The sequence below is a fragment of the Hoplias malabaricus genome, chromosome X1, assembly GCF_029633855.1.
Source record: "Hoplias malabaricus isolate fHopMal1 chromosome X1, fHopMal1.hap1, whole genome shotgun sequence".
Taxonomy (NCBI): domain Eukaryota; kingdom Metazoa; phylum Chordata; class Actinopteri; order Characiformes; family Erythrinidae; genus Hoplias; species Hoplias malabaricus.
Window position 1 is genome coordinate 14,834,987 of NC_089818.1, and position 12,559 is coordinate 14,847,545.

The 12,559-nt window shown below is 42.6% G+C and overlaps 1 protein-coding gene across 2 annotated transcripts in view; it reads right to left on the minus strand.

The window, feature by feature from the left end:
• LOC136676086 (fibroblast growth factor 12) overlaps positions 1–10,575 on the minus strand; it is a 33,717-nt gene extending 23,142 nt beyond the window's left edge. Inside the window, exons 1-3 of one of the 2 annotated variants that reach the window (XM_066652941.1) lie at positions 10,118–10,575; positions 8,136–8,183; positions 4,220–4,330 (exon numbers count right to left, since the gene is read on the minus strand). In XM_066652941.1, the coding sequence (XP_066509038.1) occupies positions 4,220–4,330; positions 8,136–8,183; positions 10,118–10,313 (355 nt within the window). In that variant the 5' untranslated portion in view covers positions 10,314–10,575. The remainder of the gene's footprint in view (positions 1–4,219; positions 4,331–8,135; positions 8,184–10,117) is intronic. The other variant, XM_066652942.1, reaches the window with a different exon arrangement.
• Between the last annotated feature and the right edge of the window lie 1,984 nt (positions 10,576–12,559).

Below are 12,559 nucleotides of genomic sequence, written 5' to 3' on the forward strand. Positions count from 1 at the left end.
GTAGCACCACTTAAACATAAAAGTATAAGACAGAAAAAGCTCGCACCATGGTATAACGATAAGACCCGTACTTTAAAACAAACATTACGAAAACTAGAGCGGAAATGGCGATCAACCAAGCTTGAAGTGTTTCATTCTGCCTGGAAGGACAGCCTTATAGAGTATAGAAATGCCCTCACTAAAGCTCGCTCAGCATATCTGGCCTCGCTGATCTCCAATAATAAAAATAATCCGAGAGCACTGTTTAGTGTGTTTTCTAGAATTACAAAAAATCAAGCAGGTTCTGAACAACTAATTCCAGCAACTCTCACCAGTAAAGATTTTATGGACTTTTTTAATAATAAAATTGAGAATATTAGACAACAAACTCTAGCCACAGGATCAAATCCATCCTGGCTGCCACCTGATGTGAATGAAATAAAACATAATATAACTGTAAAAGAAAGACTTGAAACCTTTTACCCACTCCCACAATTAGAACTAGAGAAGATTATCACCTCCGCAAACTGTACAACTTGCACACTTGACGCAATTCCCACAAAGTTGCTCAAAGAAGTACTACCAGCTATTATTGATCCTCTTTTAACTATAGTAAACTCATCGCTTAGTCTGGGCCATGTACCCAAAGCTTTTAAACTAGCAGTTATTAAACCTATGATCAAGAAACCAAATCTTGATGCTAGTACACTGTCTAATTACAGGCCTATTTCTAATTTGCCATTTCTGTCTAAGATCTTAGAAAGAGCTGTGGCCCAACAACTTAGTTCATATCTACATAAGAATCATATATATGAAAAATTCCAATCTGGATTCAGGCAACATCATAGTACAGAGACAGCTCTAGTCAAGATAACAAATGATGTTCTTCTTGCCTCTGATCAAGGCCACGTATCCCTGTTGGTGCTTCTTGACCTAAGCGCAGCCTTCGATACAATAGACCACAATATTCTCATAGAAAGGTTAGAAAACATGGTTGGAATCACAGGGACAGCCCTATTATGGTTCAAATCTTACTTAACGGAACGTTATCAATTCGTAAAAGTAAACAATCTAAATTCAAATTATTCTAAAGTAAGATTTGGAATTCCACAAGGCTCTATTTTAGGACCATTATTATTTACATTATACATGTTACCGCTAGGCACAGTTATAAGAAACCATGACATTAACTTTCACTGTTACGCAGACGACACACAATTGTATATTTCAGCCAAGCCCGATGACAAACACAGATTAAAGAAAATAGAGGACTGTGTAAAAGACGTGAAAGGCTGGATGTTGCATAACTTCCTCCTTCTAAACAGCAACAAAACAGAGGTCCTGCTTTTGGGTCCAAAAGTGACAAGAAATAAATTATCAGATTTAATTTTAGATCTAGCTAACTTTCCAGTTAAACCTGGTTCAGCAGCAAAAAATCTTGGTGTCATAATTGACCCGGATTTATCATTTGATCAACACATAGGTAGTATCACTAGGACAGCTTTTTTACATCTTCGCAATATTGCTAAGATTAGAAATGCCTTATCCCTCCAGGACGCAGAAACATTAGTACATGCCTTTATTACTTCAAGGCTTGACTACTGTAACGCACTACTGTCAGGATGCACCAGCAGCAATTTAAGAAAACTTCAACTAGTTCAAAATGCTGCAGCTAGGGTCCTCACTAAAACTAGAAAATTTAAACATATCAGCCCAGTTTTATCATCACTTCATTGGCTGCCTGTTAAATTCCGCATTGACTACAAAATTTTGTTATTAACATATAAAGCTCTACATGGGCTTGCTCCTGAATATCTTCAAGATACAATTTCCTATTATGAGCCTCCACGTTCACTCAGATCACAGAATACTGGATTTTTAAATGTTCCCAGAATTCAGAAGGCCTCAGCTGGGGGAAGAGCCTTTTCTTATTAAGCCCCCCAACTCTGGAATGATCTTCCAAAAAATGTTCAGGACTCAGACACAGTCGCAATCTTCAAATGTAGGCTAAAAACTCATTTGTTTAGTTTATCATTTGGTAGCTAATGCTCCCCCATAGATAAAGGCGGCAGATCCGGGGGGTCCATGGACACAGGGAATTATAGTATACTGAGACGCTGGTGCTGTCGTCCCGCCGCTTCTCGCGATCACTCAGGTTTGTTGACGGTGGAGCGGAGGGATGCCAGTGTTTCAGGATGCTCCCGTGTCTGTGTGTCCTCCTGGTTCTCTCCTTTTAGTTAATGCTGTCATAGTCAGATCTGCCGGAGTCATTAGCCACACTCTGGAAATTTTCATATTTTCTACTTTACAAACACAAAACAGTTCAAAACTAATTCCATCCCTTTACATCTTTCCGAGTAAACGACTGCCCACCTGTCTGTCTGGACACTGATGGATGACTGTCGAGATCCTCCTCCACTCTTCAGACCAGCTGCCCACGCTCCAGCAACCACCAAGTGCCTTGAAGCTGTCCCTACACTGAAGTTCTCATGGACTACTAACTATCATCACCAGTAGATTGACCAGAGGAGGATGGGTCACCCCTTGTGAGCCTTGGTTCCTCCCAAGGTTTCTTCCTCAGCTGGGGGAGTTTTTCCTTGCCACTGTCGCCCCTGGCTTGCTCACTTGAGGGTTTTACATTTGTCTTTACATTTCATGTCAAATCTTGTCTTACTGGAATTCTGTGAAGCTGCTTTGTGACAACATCAGTTGTGAAAAGCGCTATATAAATAAATTTGATTTGATTTGATTTGATTATCAGGTGGTACTGACCTCTGACACTGGGACATAACACATCTACTATAACATGGTTATATCAGTGTTACATAGCAGGGTTCGACTAATAATTCAAAGCCCAGAACGTGTTGGGATAACTAGAATCCCCTGCATGACTCTGAGAGGGAACAGTTCATTTGTCACAGAGCTGGTCCACGGAGGGAAGTGTTTGTCTGTGGTGAAACAGCTCAAGGGATGGAGCTTAATCCTCAATGGTGCAAATGTTATTGGTGTGAAGGTTGTGCCCTGTCAGTGTTCTCAGGGGAGTTCCTTACTCTCTCTCTCTCTCTCTCTCTCTCTCTCTCTGTGGAACTGTGGAACTGTGATGAATGGCCTGTTTCTCATCGCAAGGACCACTACTAATGAAAACCCAGTCTTTTCTCTTTGAAACTGAGTCCCTAAAGACCCTTGTCTTCCTTCTGTCTATTCTTGGGGCACTGTACCTCAAAGCCAGTGCTTGAGTATCCCTCCTTCTTCAATGCAGTTCTCGAAGCAAGAGGCTAGAGGTTAGACACGCGATTCCTCCGAGGGAAGATGAGTCACGGAAAGCTCCCTAGCAGAGAACCTGACAGTCTCGCTGAGAGGGTTCGGCTCTTTTTGCTTTCACTGACTCTTCAAAAGCACTCAGCTCTCCACTCAGCACTCTGCATGTCTCCGAGCTAATTTGCGTCAAGACAATAATGTTCTTACCTGCTTTCAGCTCAGTTACCAGACTGAAGTGAGCAAGTTAGTCATTCAAAACAAAAGCCATGAGCTTGGTCAAAAGTTCTTTGACAAATCTCTGAGCTATGGACTTATACACGTAAAGGAACACTAAGTAAGCTCTGCTGTATGACAGAGACTCTATCCTCCAAATTACAGATCAGGGGAGCATCACAATGATTTTGAAGCTGTAATTTTGGTCCAGAGAATGTAATTTTAGTGTGATTACTTGGGGAATCAAACCCTTTCACCTCCTTAGCACAGGGAAGCAATACCCACTATGCTATAGAGACAGAAACATGTAGGAACAAGTCTGGATGAGAATGGATCCTCCATTTGGTGCTGTTTGGAAGTTAGTATATATATATTATATATTATATATATATACATACTATATATATATATATATATAGTATGGCTAATTTCCATATTCCAACATTTGCTTCTATTTTAGAGCTATTTGCAAGCCCAGTAACCAAGTAGCTAGCCAACTGGCTAATATCCCTTTTCTGCCACTCTCCTCCATTTTAGGTGTAGTTTGCAATTAAGCTAAACTAGTAGCTAGCACGCTGGCTAATATCCCTATTCTACCACCTTTCCTGGCAACAGCACCTGATCAGATATTTACTTGACTCAGCACCAGGCTCAAATCCAATGTAATTTAAAAAAAAATAAAAAAATATTGAAGAGTTACATTGCCTTACAGCCTCTTACTTGATTATCATTGATGTTTTTATCATGCCAAAAGCTTAAGAGCACTCACTGTAGTCGCTGTTCTCGTCCTTGCTGCCATCAATGGTGCCATCCGGATGCATCTGCAGGTAGAAGCCCTGCTGGCTGAACAGCCGGGTCACAATACCTTTCAGCTGCGGCTCTGGAGGAAAAGAGAAAGAGATGGACCCCCACCCACACCCCACATCTTACGTCAGTCTGCACCCCTAAAGGCATTGCATTGCTTCTTAAGATTCAAGCAGATTTGAGTATTTTGAACATTCAAGGCCAGCTTCCTGTGAAATTCTTATACTGCTTGCTACTGTCAGTGAGGTTTTTTATTTCTTTGCAGTCGCCTCATTTGCCTCATGTGCCTCATGTACCTCATGTGCCTCACTTGCTAAGAATGCTGGGAGCTCAGGAAATCACCTGCTGGTGTTTCCTAGTGAAGATGACAAGTAGGTACAATTGACCTATCCATGCTCTGCCCACAAATGCATAAGTTGCCAGCTGTTGTGAGTTAAAAATATATAAGTTTACTCATCACAGGCAACAATTCTAATGTCTGCTTCACTGTTTAGGTACAGCATAGTCCCACATTAAGTTATCCTTAGTAACAGATAGCTGTGGCTGATTTATTTATCTATTTTAAACCATAACTAACCTGAACATAATTGAGGCTGTTGATCTGAGCTGGTTGAGCATCTTCTATCCTTTTTTACTAGATTAAACAGAGCCGATTGATTACATTTGTGGACCAAGTCTTATGCTGTGATCTGTTTGTACTCAGATTTCAACATTTCTGAGTTATAAGTAGAAGATTTCAACTGGAATGCTCCTACTAGTTGGAATTTCTACTTGGAAAGTCGGGAGAGCCTCACCAACCCCAAATTCAGAATCCAAGATGGCTGCTCACATATCAATATTGTATTAAAGCAGTAGTATCCTACAGTTAATTAGTGCTTTGTTCTTTTTGTGTCAGATTAAATCAGTTGTACACAGAGTATTGTCCAACTGCTGTATGTAAACCTGTTTCCATGGGGTTTGGATGCATAAAATATGACTGTTATCAGCTGGTATCGCTAATTATGCTATGAGGTTGGTAGTTCTTCAATTTGACAAGAACAAATTACTATCATTGTTTGCTTCCTTTTCTTCTTCACTGTTAGGGTCCATCTCAAAATTACCAGAAGGCATTTTGAGTTATTGCATCTACGAGTAGGAAAGGATAAGGAAATCCATGCAGGATTTATGGCTTCATGTTCGAACCTCTCCAAACTCACAGTTGCTCCGAAAGATTTAATTTGTGAGCAGACTATTGATAGGTCAATTCCCAAACTGGAGGTGGGACTGTGGGGTGAGAGTTACATGAGGGGAACCATGGGAGTGACTTTCCTCAGCCTTGGAGGAACTATGGATCTGCATGGTGGTAACCGATTCAACTCAGTTCAGCCATTCATCATGACCTCCATCCATCCAGACCAAGATGTCTCAAACAGGTAGGAGGGCCATCAATCACGGGATGGAGCCCGTCAGGGGATCCAATACTAAATCACAGATGGAAACCACAGCTCCATACATAAGTTGGAAGCAGGTGAGGAAGAAGATTTGCTCAGTGGTGTTAGTATTACTAGCTGTATGGTGTTTATACCCTGCATGGACATCTACTGTTTACCTCCTACCAAGTCCTTCTCTGTGTTTCAGAGGCATATGTTACAGTATGTACAGTAAGAACTGAGCATAATGCCTTGATCTACAGAGATGTTCCATATCACCCCATTGCATCAACAAAACACTTACAAACCCCAATTCCGAAAAGGTTTGGAACAGTTTGTGGAATGTCAGGAAAAACCAGAAAGCAGGGATTAGCCAATGTTTAACTTTATCAGCTTCCATTCCTGATGCCTGCAACACATTCCAAAGAGGTTGGGAACAGGAGGATGTTTACCACTGGGCTCCCTCCGCTTTGGAATGGTTTGAGGATTGACGACATGGATTGATCAAGTTTTGAAAGCTGAGTTTTTTTTTATTTTTGAAGAGAGTCTTCTGAAGCCTTCAGCTGCGCATCTTGACAAGAAATATTTCTTCACAACCTGTTTTTTCACGATGAAAACTAGACAAAAACTAAATAAAAATAATCATCTGAAGATAAGAACTATGATGAAATGTTTGCCAAATGTTTGCATTGAATAAAAATTTGCAGTGCACTTGTATTATAACAAAAATGTGTCCATATTCCTTCCATAATGATGGATGTTTTAAATGTAACATAATGTTAAGGCTATTTTTTATGAACATGTGTAATATATAATACTTCAAAAATTGTAAAACATTTAAAAACCCATGACTAAAATTAGGCAATTTTAAATGTAATGGGCTTAAATTTCACAAAAATATTTTTAGACTTTTTTTAACAAAATCTAGAAAATCAATTCAAAGGTGATCAGGGGATCTGGGTTGGTACCAGGGTTATTCGTGGACCCAGGCGGGCTACCGATATTGGATAAATGAGGACAGCCAATATGTGGTGCTACATGGACCCACGGTGGGTTGTTGTAATTTAGAGTAATTTTTGTGCTTTCGGGGTGGGCTTCACATATCAGCCCTAAGTTTAACCCTTCCTGGTCCCATCACTGACATTGTAGGCCATATAAAGGGCTGCACATTTGGGCTCTACATGATGTGCTGGGTAGACCTTTACCCTAGCATTACTGCATCCCCTGTTTAAGATGTTTTTGGATCTCACTACATTTTAAATATAAGGTTCCTCCTGTTTTTGGGACGTGCTGCTGGCATCAATTTCAGAACGAGGGAATAATTACAGGAGACAAATAAATTGAAAATTATGAATTTGATTTACAGACCCTCGCTTTCTGTTTTCATTCACGATTCACATACTTTCCCAGACTGTTTTGGGATTGGCTTTGTACATATTGGATACGGCATGTGGACGAACAATGTGTTAATGGTCATGAGATGGTGATCTCCTCTACCACCAAGGTCACCACTGGACTGGACAGGAGAAACAAGACAAACACGGCGATACACACCAGCCCCCCGCTGCCCCCCTCACGGCGAAAAAACTCCACATTACATCACGTACTGAAGGGACAGAACAAACGAGAACTGGAGGGGAGGGGATGAAGAAGCAGACAGAAAAGATGAAAGAAAAATCAAGGTCCTACAAGAAAGGGAGCTCCAGAAAGCAACTAGAAAAAATAGACACACTGCAACAAATGATATTTTATTAAGGGCCGCCATCTTAAATCCAGACCATGTGTCTAATATTTCTCATTATGAAATGATGTGTATACGTACTATAAGAGAACTAAAATATTACTAGGAAATTTGATCTTGTGTCCTGTGTTCACTGATGACCAACAACACAAACAGTGCAGCAACAGAAAAAGTCTCTGTCTTTACAAGGTGGACCAACAAGGCAGTGTAATAGTGAGAACAGTGAGTGTACACAGTGCTTAAAACTCTACTACCTCTGCTGTGTCTGATCCACGTACCAGCGCAACACTCCCACTGTGTAAGTAAGTGCTGGGCTTTGCTGTGTACTGTGAAAGACTGATTTGTACTGATTTATCATTGTAAAGCCATTTTTGTGTTTGCCTTCTTCGACACATAGAGAGGAATATTAGATTCATGGACAAGTTTGAAGATGATTTTTACTAATTTAGGATATCGTTCTTTGCAGTGCAACTGACAAAGACAAAGGAGGACAGGAGAGAAAACACACAGTCGGCCGTAGACTACAGAGACTGACCAGACAGAGACGGCTGCCGGACAAGAGCTTGGCCCAACCCCTCCCTCCCTTCCTCCCCCCAGCCCTCCCCCCAGCCCTCCCTTTCACCCACTTGCAAAAAATAAAAAATAATAATTAAAAAAAGAGGTCAGGATGGGCTTGGGATGGAGTGGTGGGTGGCAGACGGAAGCACACGGATGGAGGCTGAGGTACTGACCGAGCCGGACGCCCTTACGGGACACCTGCGGAGGGTTCGAGGGCGCATCTTACGAAAAAGGAGAAGGAGAAACAACAGCGGTTTTAACACAAACATTCTCAGCTCTTCTCTTCTCTTCTTTAACAAAGCAAATGACTGATAATGTGTGTAGGGAGGGTTGGTGGTGAAGGTGAAGGGGCTGGAGGGGCTTTGCCTCTCTCTCTCTCTCTCTCTCTCTCTCTCTCTCACACTAGCTGTCTTTCATACTCTTTCTCTTCTTCTCATCCTTTCTTTACTCTTCACTTATTTCTGGCTATGCCTCTCTCTCTTCTTCTCTTTCCTTCTATCCCTTCATCTATTCATTCCCTTTCTGCTTTTCTTGCTCTCTGTCAATCTCTTTTCTCACTTTTTCAATCTCTGCCCATTTTTTCTTCCCTCTCTCTTTCTACTCGCTTCAATTTTCCCAGCTTCTGCCTCTGAATGTGTATCTCTAACTTGATAGCTCATCTTTCTCTCTCTCTCTCTCTCTCTCTCTCTCTCTCTCTCTCTCTCTCTCTCTCGCTCTCTCTCTCTCTCTCCACTGTGTCCTACATCATAAGAGATGCATTTTTTTGTCTTTGATCCAAAAAGGACAACAGTGTGCTGTGTCCATCCACACCCCTGACCACACTGCAGCAGAGCTCTCTCTCTCTCTCTCTCTCTCTCATACATCCTCCTCTTTCACCTTCTCTTGTTCCTGTCTCTCTCTCCCTCTCTGTCTATGCTCTCTCACCCTCTCGCTCTTTCTCGCTTGCCCTCTTTTTCTTTGTCTCCGTCCCTGCTCTGTATCTTGCTCTCTCGGTCTGTCTGTCTGTCTGTCTCTCTCACTCTCTCTCTCTCTCCCTCTCTCTCTCCCTCTCTCTCTGATAAACATCAACCATTAAAGATTTCATCAGATAGAGAGTGAGAGAGAGAGAGAGAAAGATAGAACCACTGGTGCACTGCGGTGCCACCTGTCCCTGACTATGTCTCGCACACTGTTGCACTACACTGAGAGCAAATAAACAATTGAATAAATAAATAAACATATAAATAAACAAACAAACAAATAAATAAGCATTGTTTAGACTTGGCATAGACACTGCGAGCAGGACAGAGGCGCGCACCCCGGGACCGATCAGCCATCACGATCAATATTACGGTCAGTAACCGTCAGAAACTACAGGAGATCACACGTACATATGCAGGTCGTGTAACATTGACATGTACAGTCATACAGAGCAGAGGGGGCAGCGCTCCACTGTGGGGGGCTGCGCCGGAGCTATGGAACAGGTGCCAGGGTCTGGGCTTCACTTCTTTCTTTCCTTCTTTCTTTAGTGATACAAAATCTACTCGAGCTGTGGACTGCAGCAGAGGAGGAGGGGAGGAGGAGGGATGAAGAGGGGAGGGAAGAGGAGGGGGGTAGACGGATGGAGAGAGTGAGAAAAGGGAAAGAGAATGGAAGAAGGAGAGAGGGAGATATAGACAGAGAGTGTGTGTGTGTGTAAGAGAGAGAGAGAAAAAGAATGAAATGGGGTGAGGGGAGAACGAGATGGGGAGTGATGGGAAGAATGGAGAGAGAGAGAGAGAGAGAGAGAGAGTGATAGAATGGTGAAAAGGGAGAGAAGGGGAAAAGGAGAAAAGGAGAAAAGGACAGCTGTAGGAAGAGAGAGAAAGAGAGAGAGAGAGAGAGAGAGAGAGAGAGAGAGAGAGAGAGAAAGAGAGAGAGAGAGAAGAAAAAGAAGAGCGGGAGAGGTATAGAAAGAAAGAGGCACGAGAGTGAGAGAATAAAAGAGAGACTTATGGAATGTGTGCTCTAACATTAAAATAATATTAAAAATCTATGACTGAAAAACTCTCCACCCTGGGGGGTGGTCACTAGGGTGGGGGTAAAAAAGAGGTCAAAAGTATATAAAAAGGGGCTTAAAATGTGCGGGAGGTGTGTGTTATTCATGATTAAATTAATGAATGATTGGGGGTCTGACCTGGTCTCCGCCGCACGGGTCTCTTCTTGCCGCTGCAGAAGCGGACCTTGCTGAAGACCCCCAGGAAGTGACGCTCGCAGAGGGAGCGCGGGTCTTTGCTGGGGCTCGCGCGCCGCTTGGACGCCGAGAGCCGCTCGCTGTTGGACTCGCGCGCCTGGCGCTTCTGGCGGATCAGCGAGCTCGCGATCGCAGCCATGACATCACGCTCTGTTTGTTTGTTTTTGTCTGTTAGTTTGTTTTGCTCGTTAATCTAATAGAGTCTCGCGCTCGTCTGGCGCGTCAGGTGTTTTCCAGGTGCTGTATCTTTTTTATCACCCCACGAGAGCCTACATTTTCATCTTCTTCGCTGTCCAGTAATAACACCAAAAATAATGGTAATTACAATGTAACAAATGAGTACTATATTAATATAGCTGTGTATACTTTAGAAATGCAGCCCCCCCTCCCTCCCTCCACGTCCTCCCCTTTGGTCTTGTGCAGCACATGCACTACGGGCAGCCCATCGTAACTTCCCCTTAGCAATCCTGCGATCCGCGGGAAACCGAACAGAAAGAAGACGGCTTCATCTTCACCATCATCATCATCATCACCATCAGCTTCAGCTTCACCAGCATCCTCCCGCGAAACGCACAGTGTCCCGTTTACCGAGTCCCAGACGCACGCACTCACGAGAGAAGGAAGGAACGAGCGGAGACTGAATGAGAGCGAGCTGCTCTCCCCCTACGCAATCATACGTGATTGAGATTTGGATGAGGAGCAGAGAGAGAGAGAGAGAGAGAGAGAGAGAGAGAGAGAGAAGGAGGAGAGGGGAGAGGGAAAGTGTGTAAGAGAGAGAGGGTGAGAGTGAGGGGTGAGGAAGGAGGAGAGGGAGAGGGGAAAGTAGAAAAAGGGAGGGTGAGAATCAGAGAGCAAAGACAGAAAGCAAGAGGGGGAGATAGAGATGGAGAGAATAAGGAGCAGGAGGGAAGGAGGTTGAGAGAGAAAAAATGAAGTGAAGAGAGGAGAGAGAGAGAGAGAGAGAGAGAGAGAGAGAGAGAGAGAGAGAAGTAGTAGGACAGGGGGGAAAGTGGGGAGAGAGAAAAATGCTCAAAGCCGGTCCAGACATTCCTGGGGCCCTACGCAACATTTTTATACCTGAAATCTGTGAGCAATTTTGTAACTACCATATTTAAGGTGGAATAGGAAAAAGAAGCAAATGTAACTATTTATTCTTCCACCTTAAATGAGGCATTCGTTTTGTCCAGGCAGCTGTAACTGCTTCACTCTTTAAGGTGTAACAAAAATCTCAAATATGCTGGTGTGTTAGTGTGATTGTGTGAATATTGTGGCAGCATTTAAGATGGAACTGAAACTTCAAAGAACTCCACTAAGCACTAGGTAACTACATAATTTTTTAATGTGGAATGGAAGATTAAGGAACTTTTAGAGTGCACTTGTGTGTTTGGAGAAGTTTAAATGAATACTAGAGGGTATAAAACTATCAGTATTTGTTCACTTTTCACATTTCTGCTTCAACGTTTGGTTCATGATACTGTGGCACTGTGAGGCTTTATGGAGAGCAGCTCCTCAGTGCACGCCGCCTTTAAATATATTCCTGTGGCTATGTATGTAGACTATTATTAATTAACAATTTAACCTCTAGACGAACTTGTAGACTTGCAGTCTTGTAGAATCTTTCCTGAAAGATAGTTTTGCTTCATCTTCTGATGATACACTAACTAACAAATTCTCAATAACTTGACGTGAGGGGGAGACGAGGGGGCCTTCGTTAATTTGTGGGGCCCTAAACAGTGTGCACAGTGAGCTTATAGGGCGGCCTGGCTTTGAAAACACCAATAGAGGTATGTTTTTTGTAATAATTTTTTTTTCCAATCTGTTCCGCCCATTCATCCAACCACCTATCAATCACCCATCCCTCTATTCCCCCACAGAACACAATCTCACATACCCTCCACAACCTCTGAGCTAAACCTCATGTGCAGCTGCTCCAGCACTTCTGCACAACTCCCCTGTTGAGACGGGATACTTCAGTGCTGCATTTCTCAGATTCTAGTTCTTAGATTGAGACATATCAAAGTTCACAGTGGGGGTGAATGGAACCAGATGTCAAAAGTTTCTAAAAGGTTCACACAGAAAGTTATTACAGGAGACGAGTTTGAATACACACCTGATGCTAGAGGCTGTTTGAATGAAAGGATTTTTTTGGTACAAATCGATTTATGGTGGAGGGATACATGCAGGACGTAGTGAGCCAAAATAGTCCCTAAAAACATTACTATTTTATTAAAATATATGGGTCCTCTGCTGGGTTCTAGCAGTAAATAAAATGTCTATTCACACATATAGAGACTATAGAGAAAGTATGCAGATATAATTATTATGCTGAAATTTTGACTACATGGGTGGCATTGTTCTTTAATACAGAGGAGCACTGATGCTGTT